General features: G+C 40.0%; 1 protein-coding gene across 1 annotated transcript; it reads right to left on the bottom strand.

The window, feature by feature from the left end:
- Nucleotides 1-1,451: 1,451 nt before the first annotated feature.
- Nucleotides 1,452-2,066, bottom strand: LOC139469618 (uncharacterized). The gene has a single exon (XM_071251838.1). The coding sequence runs from the start codon at nucleotides 2,064-2,066 to the stop codon at nucleotides 1,452-1,454; it is 615 nt and encodes a 204-aa protein (XP_071107939.1).
- Between the last annotated feature and the right edge of the window lie 18,234 nt (nucleotides 2,067-20,300).

Below are 20,300 nucleotides of genomic sequence, written 5' to 3' on the forward strand. Positions count from 1 at the left end.
TTACAAATTCGTTTAAAAGCTAAAGAAATTACAGTCTGTTTTCTTCCTGTCGAATGTCTACACATGTCCTCTTGAAGAATGGATCAATATGGAAGATGAAGCAGGTCTTGCCAGCCTCAAAATCTCCAAGCATGCGGCAGGTTTCTTTCACAACATTAATTTTTGTTCTGTTTCTGTCTCCTGGCCACCCGATCCCGTTAGTCGCCTCTTTCGACGGTAGAGTTGATAAGCACACATTTACTTACTATATATGTGTCATCTAGAATATAAAACATTGAACTCGTCCACAACTTTAGTTACGTTCCTTGCCAACAAAAATCGTTCGAAATTGTGTTTGTGAATGTTGTTTTACGCTGAGGCCAGCCACTAATATTGCATATATCACGGCGTCCTGTAAATAATAAACGCCACCGGACATGACGTCACATAGCGTGAAGCATATGTTTGTAAGTTACAGGGAAGTGACTCTGAGAATGAATAATTTGAGAGATTTTTTTCCACAGAGCCAGTAATGAATTCTCTCCACCTGTCGTAGTCCAGCAGACACACTAACAAGATATCAGCTGTAAGCTGTAACCACAGTAGTGGTTTAAGTTGTTTATTTAAGTGTTACACGCAACTGAACATGGACAATATACACGATATATACATATAAAATACAGTGTGTCGAGCCACAAATTGGCCGATGTGATACAATAATCGAATTATGCAATAGTAACAATACCCAAAAAATAAATATATAAAAATTTTAAAAAAATCAATACCTGGTTGTATAAAAATAGATTACAAAATTTGCTTTCTTCGAAACATTTTATAAAGTGTTGAGTCTGAAAGGCTTTGTATTTGTCTTTCGTTCCTCAAATATACAACTTTATCTTCATCGTTAAAATTAAAGTTATTAAACCAAGGATTATCTTCATATGCTGCTTTAAAAAAATTGAAACGCAAACCCAACACTGTCATGATATCTAGTGGTATATTTTCAAATGTAAAATACTCGCATTGTGTGTACGCTTACAAGAAAGATGTTGGTATAATAATATACTACTCAAAAGATGGACGACCCGATATTTTCCTCTTACTCAATGTACATTGTTAAATGGAGTTACAAGACGAGAACAAGGGGAACAAGAGTTTGACATCATACATAACTCCTCTTACACACACACACACACACACACACACACTATAGCATTAAACATTCACATTTATGAATGTCTAAATATGTCAAGGAACATATAACTTGAAATGTTTAAAAATATGCAAATTGAAAGCACTGGCCTAGTACGCTGTTATCTGGAGTAAGCTAGAGTTTAACACCTATCGATATATTGTTGAAAGTCAAATGTTGTCTAGACAATATAAAAACAAAATGCATCTTGAATAACAGACATATTTCTTATAACGCAACGTAATTATAAGGTAAAAATACTAGTTGACCCGTGTATGATTCATATGTCCATGGTCGTTGCCTCATCATCCATCGTTGTCATAGCCGGTGTAGCCGTAGACTCAAACCCCGTAGTAGCAGCTGAAGTCGTTAATGGGTCATCATCCATCGTTGTCATAGCCAATGTAGCCGTAGACTCAATGTCAGTAGTCGCAGCTGCAGTCGTTGTTTCCTCATCATCCATCGTCGCCATAACCGGTGTAGCCAATTCCTCGAGCACCGTAGCAGCAGCAGTCGTTGGGTCATAATCCATCGTTGTCATAGCCGATGTTGCCGTAGACTCAAAGTCCGTAGTCGCAGCTGCAGTCGTTAGGTCATCATCCATCGTTGTCATAGCCGATGTAGCCGTAGACTCAAAGTCCGTAGTCGCAGCTGCAGTCGTTGTTTCCTCATCATCCATCGTTGCCATAACCGGTGTAGCCAATTCCTCGAGCACCGTAGCAGCAGCAGTCGTTGGGTCATAATCCATCGTTGTCATAGCCGATGTTGCCGTAGACTCAAAGTCCGTAGTCGCAGCTGCAGTCGTTAGGTCATCATCCATCGTTGTCATAGCCGATGTAGCCGTAGACTCAAAGTCCGTAGTCGCAGCTGCAGTCGTTGTTTCCTCATCACCCATCGTTGCCATAACAGGTGTAGCCAATTCCTCAAGCACAACAGTCGCAGCAGCAGTCGTTGTAGTTGTTGACGTCGTAGCTGTTTGTGTCGTTGATGTCATAGCAGCAGTGATACCGGTAGTCGCGGAAGAGGTAGTTGTTGCAACTTAAAGATAAGTAGGAATTTGCGTTACATACATGACACGCATAACACATAGTAAAGAACTACAGCTTAATTGTTCTGATTGTGCGTGTCCATCAGTGAGTGAGGGAGTTGGGTTTAACGCCGCTTTTAACAGTATTCGAGTTATATCATGGCGTGTCAGCTTAATGTGGGAGGAATGCACGTCTCAGACGTTTACCACTTCGGTGAAACCCACGAGCACGGGTATGGTGCTGACAAACCTTGAAACATAATCGGAGCGGACCGGGATTCGAACCCACAATCATAGGTTTCTGGCGTGGCCAAGGGACGCAACTCTGCACAGAGAATCGCGGCGCCTTAGACGACTGGGCCATCCGTGCCCCCGCATGTCCATCAGAGAATGGAGACAAATGAAATAGCGGGCCTGAGTTAAAAACGATCTCCTCAAGGATGATATGGATTTAAATTTAAGTTCTCATTAAATCCATACCTACACCACGTGGGCTACGAACACGATTGGGGCGGTCGGATAGCCTAGCCGTTAAAGCGTTCGCTCGTCACGTCGAAGACCCGGGTTCGATTCCCGACATGGGTACAATTTGTGAAGCCCATTTCTGGAGTCCCCCGCCGTGATATTGCTGGAATATTGCTAAAACGGCATAAAAAAATACCCACGAACACGATGCAACTCAATAATCCAAACCCCTGAACCGAACCTCAGTCCCCTCCCATGTAAATCGAATCGTCCAACCTCGGAACGTTCACATAAAGGGAAGTAACAAAGAGAAATAGGCTGCTGAAACAATAAACATGAACACGCGAGTGATGAAACCAAACTGTTTCAGTGATACTACTGTACGGCTTGTAAATGCCGCTACACTGTACAGTTAATCGCCCTTAATACGGTTCATGTCTTGTGTAGTGCGGTGTATCATTAAAAATCTTACCTGTAGTCAACGCGTCCTGAAATACCTGGCTCACTGTCAAAGAAAAGATAAATCATTATAACTGATTACGTCCTCATACAAACTGCTGGGCAAAAAAGTATTCACTTGAAAACAGTCGTCGAAATTGCTACCCCTTGTTCCTTGAGATGTCATGTGCAGGTTGGTTGGTTGGTTTGTCGTTTTACGCAGCACTCGGCAATATTCCAGCTATGTGACGGCGGCCTGTAAATAATCGAGTCTTGACCAGGCAATCCAGTGATTAATATCATGAGCATCGGTCCACGCAATTGGGATCGATGACATGATTCAACCAAGTCAGCAAGCATGACCACGGGGTGTCGTTAGACTCCTTTTACGACAAGCATAGTCGCCTTTTACGGCAAGCATGGGTTGCTGAAGACCTATTCTACCCCGGATCTTCACAGGTCGTCACATGCACGTAACCTGTTGTGAGATACTCAGTAATATGATCCATATACTTTGTTTGTTTGTTTGTTTGTTGTTTAACGCGGCACTCACCAATATTCCAGCTATATGACGGCGTCCTGTGAATAATCGAGTCTGGACCAGACAGTCCAGTGAGTGACATCATGAGCATCGATCTACGCAACTGCGATACGATGACATGCATTAACCAAGTCAGCAAGCCTGACCACCAGATGCCGTTAGGCGCCTCTTACGACAAGCATGGGTTGCCATGGGTTGCTGAAGACGTATTCCCACCCGGATCTTCACGGATCGATGCGTGTACTGTGGTATCGCCTATGATACCCGTGACGTATATACATCACCATCAAATAACCATTTCTACTCTGATTCGGTTAAGCCACCATCAAACATGGGTGTATACTTTCATATATAGATTAACCTTAACTCTAAACCGGCAGGGGTTCGATTCCCGACATGGGTACAATGTGTGAAGCCCATTTCTGGTGTCCCCCGCCATGATATTGCTGGAATATTGCTAAAAGCGGCGTAAGACCATACTCACTCACTCACTCATTCTAAACCGGCAGTCAGCGCAATGGTTGTTATCTGAATCTCTACCGATGATATGATAAATCTGTTTTACTCACATATACAAATAAGTTGCTTGACTGGATTCACATAGTAGACAAGGTAGTAAGGATTGTCCGTTATCAAGACTCGGTGATGACTTCCGGTCATCGCCACCAACTCTTGAGAGGGGACGTAGTGGCTGTAACCGACGCCAATGATAGCGACGTTATCTGCCCTCAACAACAGGCTCTCGGACACTGTGGCGAAGTAGTTTTCGGATTGCTGTGGGGTGACGACAATGACGATGCGGGCGGCGTTCGGGCGAGCGTTTGTCTTGAAGTACGATCTGATGGACCTCAGAGCAAGAAAGCTTCTTGCTCCCTTAAATTCCGGTCTCCAAGTCTGAATGGCTAGGTGAAGGTCGTTTGGGTTGCTGGTGAAAGGCGCAAGGACTCTGACGGTGTTGCTGAAGGCGACAATGGACATTCGTACTTTACTGAAGTCGTTCTGAGAGACGAAAGTTGTGAGGAAGTGGACAAGCCCCGGGGAGGGGACGATTCCTCCAGAGCTGTGATACATGGTCGTCTTGGGGTCGGCAACGGCAATCACGATGTCGGTGTCGATGGCCAGTGAGCATGCTTAAACAGTCATTGTCGAAGAAAGTAACAATTTGATTAATGATGTTTTTTAAGCGAATACGACCAAAACATGTAATAATCTAACAACTTTGTTCTATTGATTTATGCAAATGGTATATGTGGAGTATTTCAACACTGGGCCATAGGTTCCATGTAGTGAGTGAGTGAGTATGGTTTTACGCCGCTTTTAGCAATATTCCAGCAATATCACGGCGGGAAACACCAGAAATGGGCTTCACACATTGTACCCATGTCGTGAATCGAACCCGGGTCTTCGGCGTGACGAGCGAACGCTTTAACCACTAGGCTACCCGACCGCCCCGGTTCCATGTAACCTACACACTTACATCAAAATATGTAAAGTAAAATGCACCTTGTCACTCTTGCCATATATTTGGTTTTGAATAACAGTTTCACTACGGAAGAACTTAAACAGAAGGGTAGATGATTTCTTACCCTTTGGCTAATCAGCGTAAGTTACGGTGTCCACGAAGCATGTAAACCACTCTGTTCTCCTTTGGTATAATATGTAACAAGTTACTTTGCATATAAAGTGGAGCATTTCATTGCAAAGTTTGAGGAAACATAGCTAAAACAATTATTGTAATACATTAATAAGAAATAGTTGCCAAATCAATTAGTTTTGGTGTACACAATGTCCAGTTTTCTCTGAACATGGTACACATTTTTGGTACGAATTTCACAGATAAATGTATATCTAAGCTTGTCACAACAGCTTTAATCAGCCTTTCAATACAATTTTATTTTGGGATGTCATTGTCACACGTTTATCGCCCAGTATTTCAAAAAGTGCATATATACATGAGAAGACTGCCATGTTGTAAAAACATCGATATCGGTTGAGCGACATCCTGTATATTACGACATCTGTGTATACTGATATTCTGTCTTAACCGACACCTGTGTACACCGATATTCTGTCTAAACCGACATCTGAGCTGTCAGACGTCCTGCCTTAAACAACTGTACGCATTGTCCTCGGCGAAATGCATAATTGTAATCAAAATACTATAACTTCAGAGAGATACCACTTTAATATATATAATTAATATGAATGTTGAAAATTAAACATATAGCGTACTAAAAGATGTTTGGCTAGCCTTGTGGTTTAAGCGTTCGCTCGTCACGTCGAAGGCCTTGGTTCCATTCCTCAGATGGGTACAATGTGTGATGCTCATTTCCGGTGTCCACCAGTGTGATACATGTATTGTTGGAATATTGCTAAAAGCGGCTTTAAACCAAACTCACTCCTACATGAACATATGTAATGGTATTGATATACGTTCATGAGGAATTTCTGTACACAAAAGGGATCATCAACGTTTGTCAACTAAATCACCGTGCGGATGTTGGTATCGTTTTGTTTGTGTAGTATATGTATAATAACATTCATCTTTATTTCAAAACGTCATTCAGCGATATGGTTCTCGGTTAGGCTAGAGAAAGGTTTCATTCGGCAGTACTCACGTGAAGATGCGTCATATCCTCCCAACAAGACGCAGACGGCCAGGCAGACGAGATGCAGGCGAGCAGACGACATCATGGACGCCATCTCAATGTCAACCCAACTGAATGAACTTTCATGAAGCGACTAAATTTGAAAGAAAACACATATATAACATTCAAACAAACACTAATTGTTATTTTGTGGTGTCACACTGAGCCAATTTAACACAAAAGGAAACACACACACACACACACACACACACACACACACACACACACACACACACACACACACACATATATATATATATATATATATATATATATATATAAATATATATGTATGTATATCGCTACAGTTTGACCATGTGGCGATTTTTTGTAAACCCATAGCAATAACCTTTACTGTGCAATAAACTCACCATTCTCTGTCTGTTGAACATGGCCCAGTGCAAGTCATGGACAGACTGAAATGACAACAGACACTGTTCCATCTAATGTAGCCAAGTGTCCACTGCCCAGGGTCAAAATCTGACCCGGGTCAAACACCAAGCGCTTCCCCAATACTACAACTCGAGCGTAAACAGGAACGAAATCACTTCACGTTGATTAGAACAGATTAATAAATTAACACGATAAACACTGCTGGAGGCATGACTCCTACGTAACATGCAGGTGTGGTGTACGTTGTAGCAGTGTCGGACATAACGTCCCAATGTTTACAGTGTTATACCTATTACAGTTTGACAGTGCCTGTACATGTACACCAGGCATTGGTGACAAACTAGATAGATGGCTTAGCTTAAAATGTAGTCTTTGTCCATTAAATATAGATCTTTCACCTTTTGTGTACATCGAGACCTGTAAATATTGAAGTGTATTGTAAGGGTACTTAATGCTCGCCCATGAGAAGGCGTACCTCAGTAGGTGTAGTGCAGTTGTACTGACTGATGGAGCTTATGATGGAAGTGAAATAAATAATATGATGATCTTCGAGGATTTGTAAATATTTGTATATTCAATAGCGTTAAAAATCGTAGGGTTATAAAATCAGACATGATATGACAAGTACACTGACTAGCCTTGAAAGAGGAAGGGTGAGTTGGTTGTTCGTTTTATAGCAAACATGATATAAAGTGTTAATGAAACAAGTCATGCTAGAAGGATGATTTGCGGTGAGTATCGGTCAATCACATTGTGAGTATTCCCATTATGACTACTAAAAATAGAAGAAGGTAAAACGAGCCTACCTATAGAATAATGGTCTACTCCAGTCGTCACCTGTGTTCTGCCAATATGTATATGAACAATGTCTAATGTCAGATGTTGTTACATTTTATAAATTATTTGTTCATGTATTCTATATTTCCACAACAAAGACAGAGCATAACTTACTGAGAAACCTGTTTGGGTATTCACAACAGCAATAAAAATGTTAAATGCAACGAATGCCATGTTTGCATTATTAAAGAAAGTACGAAATATTGACTTATCTCTTGAGTGTTTTTTTTAAGGAATTTGACACAATGATTGCCCTTATGTTCAAAAATGTATGTTCAAGTACATTTAAAGTGTGTGTTTTTTTCTAAATTGCAGCTGGTCATCGTTTTTCAATTCCGTTGAAATTGAAAGAGAACTACTGTATATTAAAATGTAAAATGCATCACACATGATATCAACTTTGGAACAACTCCTGTTAGCAGACGAATGATGGACTGGGTGGTATTATGTCACAAAGAAATTTAGAAGCTGCAAGTGTGATTCAAGTTTGGAGCAGTACATATAAGCTAAAGGTGATTTAAAGGAATGTTGCAAAAAACAACAACTTGACTATGACTTACATCATCACTGTGTCTGAGTGGGGTATTCATGTTAAAGATGGTATCTCAGTGAGCTAGCACTATAAATGGGCATCGGTCCCGACTAGTACAAGCAGCCACACACACACGTGCATGCGCATCGCTTTATAAGTGCAATAATCTTGGACCTCACCTCACCTCAAGATTGTCATGGTCTATGGCATGTGAACAATTCGTTGTTGAGCCGTTATGCCTCTTTATAATGTATTCAGGAAAAATAGTTGTGTGTCTTTTTTCACAGCATGAAACATTTTTTGTAGACAAAATATTGCCTATACTTTTGTATGGCTCTGAAATATGAGGTGCTGAGTATTTTGTAATTGAAAAAGTTCACACTTCATATTTTAAATGTTCCTTGGTCAAACATGCCGTAGTAATATGTTTGTATCCAGCCAGTTAAAGGTAAAAAAGTATTGGATTAAGTTACTTAGAATGATGCCTGATAGATACCCATATCAGTGTTACAAAATGTTAAAGGTACTTTGTAATTATTGTTTAATAATTGAGTTATCTGTTATTTTTATTGGTTTTACATATGTAAATCTGTTATTTTTAGTGGTTTTACATATGTATGGATTTCCCAATACTCGGGAGATCCACAGTTATTTTAAATGCATTTAAGCAGATACTAAAGGATATATTTTGTCAGCAGTGGCATCAGAGCATTTCTGTATCACTTTATCTTAGCGATTACAGCAAAGTGATATTTATTTTGTTTAAAAAGCCTAATCTGAGCGTATTGTAAAGTTAGAATATATTTGCACAATTTTAATGTAAATGTATGTCGCAGGTCCAAATACGGTATATGATGTATGCTGTTGCTGTATTTTAAAAATATGTCTTTATAATGAGAAATGTGTGAATCGATTTGAAATATAATCATGTAGAAATGTTAATATGCAATCTGCATTGTACTATGTGCATTGATGAATAAATTACTGAATAAACTGTCTGTCTGTCCAAAGGCAAGTCAATTGTTCAACTGAGAAAAGTACAGGAACATATAATACAAGTCAAAATAGGGATTATCGTCATGATATTAGACTGTGGTCTATTTATATAATTTCCACCACTGCAATTATTATACATATTATTCCATTAACGACCAATGGAGTATGCTTCGGCAGATATTCGAGACGTTGGCGTTGCCTTCATATATCTAGACCGGAACTATATAACAGATAAAAGTTAACAAAGATTTTCGGAATTCAAAGGATGAAGACACAAATGACTTAATTCTTGTCAGTCATTGGCAAGAAATGTGGGAGGAAGGTATCGCTGGCCATCATTTTGCATTCGTAACACCTTAGCATTTAATCTCACTTCAAGATTCACAAAATGAATTAAGTAACTGTTTGATTGGCATTCTAGAAGCTGGTGAAAAAGTACAAAAACGCACAACTTTATGGATAATAACTTCTGGTTTATTGCATATAGTGACGTTTTGATGTAGATTCTTACACCGTGTTCATTGAACCAAATCTAATGTTTCAGTACAACATGTATGTTGTCCTGATCTTATAGTTACAGATTTGTGTTGTCATTCTGATGCATTAGTTTTCATGGTTTATTCGAAACAAGTCTGAGGCATTAGTTTTCTTGGTATATTCGAAACAAGTGTGTTCTAGAATACGTCGCAAATACACTAAAATGCGAACACAATATTTCATACTTGGAGTTTAGATTTTAATAGTTAGAATGATAAGTATTCACCCGATGAACAGATACCAAGTAGCCCTGGAATGTGTTCACACACAGTAAAGAACGATTACTATGGTATATTTGAATCCATCATACTGTATATTTCTACCCGGCACATCATGTAATGCATATACGTTGAGAAGTAAATCTAACAATTTTTAACGAACTTTTGAGATGATCTTATATTGCCATAATTAATACATAGATATGGATTATATTCACCAAAGTATCCCAATCCTTACGCGCATTTAGATTAGCTTGCACCATTTCTACTCTTGGCGGCCTTGGATGGGGGACGAGCCTCCTTGTTGGTAATGGAAACATATACATATTAGTCCAGGCAATCTAGGCCATTTTTTCACTAAACTTGGAACAAATTGCAACAGAATTTATTTTACCACAGTGCATTTCTACAAGGTCCCGAAAACAACATATTAAAATTCCCAAGCAATCCCTGTTTGGGAAATATGTCTAATTTGCATAATCCAATATGGCCACCAATTATCAATATATCTTCCATATGTCAGATGAGGGTCAATGTTTTGATGAAAAAAACATGTGTTGTCTTGCGAAATATCCATGTTATGTTTCTAAAAAGATATTCACAACTCCTGAACGTTTTCGATTATTTACAAATCTGCAAAACATCAAGATGGCCGCCAAGTTTCCTAAATGTGTGTTTACACTGTTGAATCGTTTATCTCTAAAACAGTGTGCTAGGGCTTACATGCATATAACTTGGCACACTAACTCACTGAAGTATAGTTAACACTTTTAGATAAGAAATTCCGTCACCAGAGCCCCCTGATGGCCCAACATTCCAAGATGGCCGACAAGAGTTTCATGGCCAGACATAGAATGTCAAGACACTGTTGGTCTCTGATGACATATTTGAATGATTTGAACTTCTACATTGGGGTAAACAGACCCAAGGATGTATGTAGAATACTCAATCATTTGAATAAATCCAACATGACCACCAAACATCAATATTTATCTCTTAAATGACATGTTTTGGCGAGTTTAGATATCAATGTTGATTGATATTGTCTGAATCTACTTATTAACATGACAATAACGGCTATAACAAGTTTCGTTTTCATTCCTGTAAATACTTGTTGGAAACAAGGATGACCTATATGAGGTCCTCTCAGAATTTACCCCAAACCAGTTGTTTCACAAGAAGTCGATGAGTTATCTCTGTTGTAGTTCATTTGCTGAAATTCAATATAACCACCAAATACCAATATTTGAATATAAATCTGAAACTTAATATCCACTGCGCATTCCGTCACATGATTGTGTGATCCATGAACATTATTACTTGATGAACATTGGAATAAATGTCACAGTGAATGCTGCAGCTTGACGTTGCTGGGTCATTATATACATGTACCTCGAAAGTCTCAACAGGTTTGTCATCCCCCAAGAAGTCTGGTAACTGTTTATTGGTACAGCTTGTACCATGGTATTCCCTGCACACAACATTGCAAGTGAGACCATATTTCCGACAAGTGCATCTTCGCGTGTTACAGTCTTTCTTTGAAATTACAGCAGATAACATAAAGGAGCGCTGAAGGTGCTGCAGTCTGATCTGTCTGTTTTGATACGCAACGTCCATGTGTCCTGTGCCATCCCCGCTCAAATGGATTCACATTGGACCCTTTCCACTCCTTTATCAGGTAGTTAACACGGGGGCTGTGGTATCTTGCGACTGCAGAGGTTGCTGGCAGAGTTTATGGCTCTGCATGTGATCAATTATTCGCCACCTTCTCCCAAAAATTGCTTGTATCATAAGCTATGCAGTCCTTCCACCTTATATCCGCCATATAAAGACATATGTTCACCTGCTTCGGTGATGACTTTTTCATCCCCAGTTTCCCTGTTTGGCTGAAATGTTTAGCCTGATGGCAGAACAAGGCATCATTCATGATTTTCTTCACTGCTAGACCCTTTCCCAAGCCACACAGTCGAGAAGTGGTGCCAAGAATTGCATGTAAAAAGAGCACATGCTCACATACATCACTGCCCAGCAGCCGCTTTGATTGATCATGCATGAAATCCTGTTCCTTCTTGAAGCTTGCTTGGGTTCTGGTGCCAGAAACGTTATGTGCTTCCTTTTCAACATGATGAGGAAGGAGGATAAGCAAATCTGTGTCTGTTTTTCTTGCAGATGTGACATCGTCTTGTTTTGACAGCTTCTCCAGTTTGTCACCCAAATAGGCAATAAAACGCTGTTTGATTTTTGCTTTGTTCAAGAATTCCTCCTTTCTACGATCGAATGACCATTTCCCCCGTGAAATAATCTGTCTTACTAGAACAGGCACCTGTTCTTCTCATGTGTGCCATGAAGCCATTGGCCATACAAGACAATGTTAGCAGCAATATTTCTGCACAACATGTAGATGGTATATACACTGCAGTTCAAATACGCGATATAACGTAGAATCTCTTGGTCGGGGTAGCCCATGAAGTATAGCACTACCATCAAGAATGTACTGGACATTTCCAGGTTCTTGTTGTTTAACTTGGAGGGTTTTCCAGATAGCATCAGCAAAGGTTGCCTTCCTGGCCTGCAGATAATTCAAACAATGCTGGCGGGTGACTATAGGGTTCTTACTTGAACAGTGCTGGTAGTTCAAGTAAGAACAGTACTGTAGTGGAATGACAGTTTATTTCACAGGAAATGGTCATTCGATCGAAGAAGGAAGCATTCATGAACATCGCAAAAAACAAACAGCACTTTATTGCACGTCTGGGTGACTAACTGGATAGATCTGGGTGCACTTCTGTACATACAAAACAGGCGAACATTAACTTGCGCCTTTATGTGATGTTAGGAGGAAGGACTGGATAGCTTAAGGCACAAGTGATTTTGTGAGAAGGTGACAAAGAACCTACCACATGTAAGCCACCAACACTGTCGCCATTGCAACCTCTGTAGCCACAGCCCCCCCATGTCCACTACCATTGTGGAAAGGATTCAATATGAATCCATCAGGGTGGGGATGACACAGGATAGATGGACGTTGCCTGCAGCCTGCAACACTTTCAGCAGTCCTGGACACCATCTGCTGTAATTGCAAATGGGAGTGAGTGAGTTGGGTTTAACGCCGCTTTAAACACTATTCCAGTTATATCGCGGCATGTCAGCTAAATGTGGGAGGAAAGCCCAAAGTAGACGTTTACCACTTCGGTGAAACCCACGAGCACGGGTATGGTGCTGACAAACCTAGAAACATAATCGGGGCGAACCGGGATTCGAACCCACAATCATAGGTTTCTGGCACGCCCAAAGGACGCAACTCTGCACAGCGAATCGCGGCGCCTAAGACGACTGAGCCACCCGTGCCCCCTTGTAAAACAAGAACAAGCACTTACCAGAAATATGGTCTCATTTAAGTGTTGCCATTGTACAAGCTGATGATGTTCATGAATCACACAATCATGAAACGGAAAGAGCAGTACGTGGATCAAACGTTTTCAGATTTATATTCAAATATTGGTATTTGGTGGCTGCATTGGATTTCGACAAATGAACTACAACAGAGATAACTCATCGATTCTAGTGAAACAACTGGTTTGGGGTAAATTCTGAGGGGACCTCATATAGGTCATACTTGTTTCCAACAAGTATTTTGATGAATGAAAACGAAACTTGTTATCGCGTTTATTGTCATGTTAATAAGTAGATTCAGACAATATCAATCAACATTGATATCTAAACTCGCCAAAACATTTCATTTAAGAGATAAATATTGATATTTGATGGTCATATTGGATTTATCCAAATGATTGAGTATTCTACATACATCCTTGAGTCTGTTTACCCCAATGTAGAAGTTCAAATCACTCAAATATGTCATCAGAGACCAACAGTGTCTTGACATTCTAAGTCTGGCCATCAAACTCTTGTCGGCCATCATGGAATGTTGGGCCATCAGGGGGCTCTGGTGACGGAATTTCTTAACTAAAAGTGTTAACTATACTTCAGTGAGTTAGTGTGCCAAGTTATATGCATGTAAGCCCTAGCACACTGTTTTAGAGATAAACGAATCAACAGTGTAAACACACATTTAGGAAACTTGGCGGCCATCTTTAAATTGGCGGCCATCTTGAATTTTTGCAGATTTGTCAATTGTCGAAAACGTTCAGTTGTTGTGAATATCTTTTTAGAAACATAATATGGTTATTTCGCAAGACAACACATGTTTTTGTTCATCAAAGCATTGACCCTCATCTGACATATGGAAGTTTTATTGATAATTGGTGGCCATATTGGATTATGCAAGTTAGACATATTTCCCAAACAGGGATTGCTTGGGACTTTTAGTATGTTGTTTTCGGGACCTTGCACTGTGGTAAAATAAGTTCTGTTGCAATTTGTTCCAAGTGAAACCTTATTTTGCCTGGACTATATGGATTGTATTCATCAAAGTATCCCAATCCTCACGTACACTCAGATCATTTGTTTCATAGGCATTACTTTGAAGTTGACGGATGACAAAGTAGACACAATTTATGGATAACAACTTCTTCAATTACTGGAAAGGCGACGTTTCGGTATAGATCCGTATACCGTTGTCAAGCCTGCTTTGTCTTTCAGATAGATTCTACTCTTGGCGGCGACCCGAGAAGACCCATTTCTGCTGTAAAAGGCGGCTATACTTGTCGGAAGAGGCGACTAACGGGATCGGGTGGTCAGACTCGCTGACTTGGTTGATGCATGTCATCGATTCCAAATGCGTGGATCGATGTCCAAGATATTACTGACTGGATTGTCTGGTCCAGACTCGATTATTTACTGACCTCCGTCAAATAGCTGAAATATTGCTGAGTGCGGCGTTGAACAAGAAACCAACCAACAACCAACTACTCTTGGCGGCCATGGATGGTAGACGAGCCTTCTTATTGGTAATGGAAACATGTACGGGGTGACGATAGGGCCATGAACATGTGTGTACAATTCATTTTTATATATATATATACATCATAATTCGGGTTCGTCACGTTTTAACTTGTGCTTAATATTATGCTAATGATTTGACATGGTAACATTATTAAAATAAGCTGTTGCAATAATGAAATTGCTTCAAGATGCGTCTGTTAGAGTGTAATATACTTTTCTAGGTGATGCTGTTCTTTATTCTGTGTTTTGTACTGATCAACACAACCAAAGCTGTCAGGGCGTGACGTTATAGAGCCTCTTCCATGTTTGGCGGAACCCTTACAACAAGCACAGGGCTAATTCCACCTCGGAATCACCTCGGATCGCGTCTCATATTAACTGATGGATAGATATTCTGTGTTTATTTATATTCCCCACTTTTGAGAGTATAAATTCAACATTCCTTTTTTAACAATGTTTATCCAACTTACAACGAAAACCATTATGCAATACCAAAATGCTTTCGAATGACACATAAACCTTCAACAAGGACTGAAGATTAAAATGAATATCTCAATCCGATTCGACTGGGTTTACATAACTTATAAAATTTTTGATTGGCTGGTGACAAGATAGTATGGAAGGTCGACTTCTCCATTATAACTGTGACAAAGTCGCAGTGTAGAGTCTAACAGCGTTAATAGACAAGCACCCAAACCATTTCGTCATCAGTTCGCATATATTAGGTTATACCAGAGGGTTGGAACAATATGAACTGCGGGGCAAAAGAAAGTATACACTAGAAAAGTGGATTTTAACCGAAACATTACAAACGTTATCAAAACATTACTGGGTTGAAAAGTGTCGCTGAAACACTGCAAACATAGGGTCCAAAACATAACTATGATATCCGTATAAAATACAATCACCATCAAATAACCATTTCTTGTTTGTTTCATTTTAGTCACTATCAAACCACCATTGGTGTACACTTTCTTTTGCCCGGCACTGTAATAGTATCACATGTTCATACGTTATTCAATGTCTCAATTGATTGAGCAAATAAAGCTTTGAATGTAAGATCTCCTTTAAATATGTAAATCGTCCGGATAAGCGGGATTGGTCTGTTCCAACAAAGTAAATATTATCAGAGTCATGGATCCTCTTTCCGTCCGTCAAAATCTAGACTTATCTGCCAATACTTATATATAACAGCGACAAAGTGGTTCCATAACCATGAGACATATCCATTGAGACATTTTGTACGACTACAATTTATATCAAAGTAATTGTTTATGAACACTATCAAATACGGGGGCGATGGGGTAACCCAGTGGTGACCCATGAAGATCCAGGGTAGAAGAGGTCTTCAGCAACCCATGCTTGCCGTAAGAGGCCACAAACGGGATCGGGTCAGGCTCGCTGAAGCATATCATCGATCCCAATTGCGTGGATCGATGCTCTTGATATCCATCAATGGATTGTCTAGACTTGAATATTTACAGACCATCGTCATATAGCTGGAATATAGCTGAGTGCGGCGTAAAACAACCAACCAACCAACCAATCAACCATCACTTCATGGGTACAATGTGAGAGGCCCATTTCTTGTCCCCCTGACATATTGCTGGAATATTGCTAATCGTGACGTAAAACCCAGCTCAATCACTCACTCACTATCAAAACGTGAACACAGTTCCAGCTATTGTTATCACCATGTACCAAACTTTAACGTGGCGTGACATCGTATGGTACAGTTTAAAGTCAGTTTTTCAAAGAAAGGTGTTGGTGTAGTAATATGAACAGAACAAAGAGTCAGGTGGACGTTTTATATAGCAAGTAGTTACACATTGCAGCCTTGAACACTCACACGTATCAATCATGTCTAAATAAGACATAGAATATACAATTTGAATATGTACAGGGATATAAGCAAACATCTGAGTTTCACACACGACGCTACATGGGTAAAAGAATGACTGACATTGCACTAAATATTTTAGTTCTGAAAGGAACAATGATCCGTGTATGAGGTATATATTTATGGTCGTTGCCTAATCATTCATCGTTGTCATAAGCGGTGTAGCCGTAGCCTCGAGCTCAGTAGTCGCAGCTGTAGTCGTGGTTGTTGTTGTTGACGTCGTTGTCGTAGCTAAAGAATAAGGAAGAATATATATACAGAGAATTAAAGCTCCCTTTCAACAAATATATATTATTACATTGTTTACATGTATGACAGGCATTGATATAAGTCACAAAACGGACTTGTAACGTCATAACGCCAATCATTGGATTGTCTGGTCCACTATTTATCGACCACCGTCATACAGCTGGAATGTTGCTGAGAGTGGCGTAAAGCAACAAACAAACAATACTTGTATTATTGGGTTGTATCATTAAAGGTCTCACCTGTAGTCAAAGCAGCCTGGAATGCCTGGCTCACTGTCAATGAAAAGATAAATCACTTAAGTACTTATGCACGTACATTTTTATATCCAAGTTAACAAGAAAACATTTCTCAAGCAACAAATCGAAAGCAGTAGTTCCAGTGTAGTCTGTCTCTCTTTATGAATTGATAAATCTGTTTTACTCACATATACAAATAAGTTGCTTGACTGGATTCACAGAGTGGACAAGGTAGTAAGGATTGGACGTAATCAAGACTCGATTACGACTTCCGGTGATGGCAACCAACTCTTGAGAGGGGGCGTAGAGACCGAAACCGACGCCAATGATAGCGACGTAATCCGCCCTCAGCAGCAGACTCTCAGACACTGTGGCGAAGTAGTTTTCGGATTGCTGTGGGGTGACGACAATGACGATGCGGGCGGCGTTTGGACGAGCGTCTGTCTTGAAGTAAGATCTGATGGACCTCAGAGCAAGGAAGGTTCTTGCTCCCAAGAACTCCGGTCTCCAAGTCTGAATGGCTAGGTGAAGGTCGTTTGGGTTGTTGGTAAATGGCGCAAGGACTCTGACGGTGTTGCTGACTGCGACAATGGACATTCGTATTTTACTGTAGTCACACTGTGAGACGAAGGTTTTCAGGAAGTGGACAAGCCCCGGGGAGAGGACGATTCCTCCCCAACTGTGATACATGGTCGCCTTGGAGTCGGCAACGGCAATCACGATGTCGGTGTCGATGGGCAGTGAACATGCTGAAAACGACCAGCTCCTCTGATTATAAAATATACTTCAGTGAACGTGAATGTTCTATAGTTTTATTCAGAAAACGTATATACGTACATCTGAGTAGTCCGAAATTCTATCTAAACCGACATCAGAATATTTAGACGCTGTGTAAGATATTATTTGTCCTTTTAAATATATTTCTCCAGAATAGAAATGCTTCAGTCGGCATTACTCACTTGAAGCGGAGGCATATCCTCCCAACACGAAACAGACGGCCAGGCAGACGAGATGCAAGCGAGCAGACGACATCAGAACCTCCATCTTTCATGAAGAGAGTAACAATTCTTGAATTATTATCACTAAAACTAATTGGGTGTAGTCGCAATAGTAAATGACACTCAAATTTAACTTAATTTAGGATAGTAGGGGTAAACCCATAGTGAAACATCTTACTGAAAAAAGTGTACTTTTAATAATGCAAAAAACTCACAGTTCTCACTCTGTTGATCCAGTACACGCTGAGGACAGACGACAATGACAACGCTTCCACTATTCCATCTAATATAGCCAAGTGGCCACTGCCCAGGGGTCAAGATCAAACTGGACTGAGGTCAAACATCCAGCGCTTCCCCAATATTGCAAATCGAGCGTAAACAAGAACGATGTCACTTCATGTTGATTAGAACAGATTAATATAATTAAGATGATAAACACTGCCTGGAGACATGGCTGCTACGTAACATGCAGGTGGGGTGTATGTTGTGGTAGTGAGGGAGATAAGGTTCGGAAATGTTTCACATTTGTTCACAAGATTTCATGGTCCGTATCAACAAAATGTTTTTTTAAGAAATGAATAAGAATACTGTGTTGTATTATTCTTCTCCATAAACCACCAACAGTGGTATGGGGACTTCATTTTCACCTATGAGGCATCCGTACTCCCCAAGGCGAGGTGCAACTGTACTGATTGATGGAATTTTAATTATATTAGTCATTCAAGGATTTCTTTTAATATATTCCAAAACGGTAAAAAGTGTGAAGCTATTAGATATAACAACAGATATAAAGATATAAACTGTTGAGAGGCCAGTCATGTAATAAGGATGATTGGTGGGTTTGTTATAATATCAAATATGATATGTGGAGAATATTTCTTGGTGGTCGTGAAACATGACAACTGTTATAGACAAAGACAAAAATGGTTTGAGGACGAGTGCCAGTATCCCATTATCTGGATATACACCTACTGTCATGAGAAAGCTACAGCCATGGATAGTGATGATTACATTTAGTGTGAAAAAGGTGGAAAAAAGCGTAATGGTGAAAAGAAAAATGTCAAAAAACGTTCAAACGATCTTTGTCTAGGGAGACGTATCGCTGCCATGCCTGAGATATATTTGAACCATATTCCTGTGTCTGGCCCCTGCTATCAACGTCCTCGGTCCCATCTGCCTCAGAACAAACTAGATTCAGTTCTCAGTGTGTAGATGCCATAAAAGGTGACTATGCTTGTCGTAAGAGGCAACTAACGGGATCGGGTGGTCAGGTTCGCTGACTTCTTTGGTGCATCGTGTCCCAATTGCGTGGATCGATGCTCATGATGTCAATCACTGTATTTTCTAATAATGCTTTATCGTCGTTACTATTTACCATATTAAATACTAGTATGACAAAAGCTATTACACAAAACTCATATTTGAACGACTACGTCATAGTAACCACTAAATTGGATTAAACAGCTAGTGAGTTGGATGTTACGCCTCTTTTAGCAATATTCCAGCAATATCAGGGTGGGGGACACCAAAAATGGGTTTCACACATTTTACCTATGTGGGGATTCGAACCCGGGTCTTCGGCGTGACGAGCGAACGCTTCCCCGGTCAAATCCAGAACAGGACACAGTTCAGATGCAGTATTACAGTACCGCCGACACAGTGAGACAGCTCTCAAACGAATATCAGACGCACTGCAGCCCCAGCTTTAAGTTTCTTACAGACTATTCCATGACTATTGTCACGTGGAAATGGTGATACATTTATGGATGTATTCTGGCAGATTTTAATGTTTGGAGCATCTTAGGCCATAAATGTACGGTAAATATTGTAAGTAAGTACAACAATAACCAATTGATACACCCATATCATTAATGTATTTTGATCTTTTGGGCTGAGACATTAAACCTCTTTCTCTCTCTCTTGAATGTTGTAACCTTGATCAAACAACTTTAGAGAAAAAGTCGTATGACGCTCTATGAAATCTTGGTTGAAATTGTTTAAGTGGTGAAATTAGAACACCAAATGTTGGAGCTGCTGGAATATTGCTCGACATGAAGGGAAAGTGGACTATTGGAAAGTTGAAGTCATCCCTGTTGTCATACAGTCTTGTGGATAATGTTTTGTCACATGTGGATAATGTTTGATTGTTATTGAACGATTTCAGATCATTGATTTACCTGCTTTAAGCTTAAATTAGACTTATTGGCCA

Source organism: Haliotis cracherodii, unplaced genomic scaffold, assembly GCF_022045235.1.
Source record: "Haliotis cracherodii isolate W230 unplaced genomic scaffold, xgHalCrac1.p SCAF_2, whole genome shotgun sequence".
Lineage (NCBI taxonomy): Eukaryota > Metazoa > Mollusca > Gastropoda > Lepetellida > Haliotidae > Haliotis > Haliotis cracherodii.

Coding starts and splice junctions, on each gene's coding strand:
- LOC139469618 (XM_071251838.1), bottom strand. CDS start 2,066: ATGGGTGATGAGGAAACAACGACTGCAGCTGCGACTACGGACTTTGAG.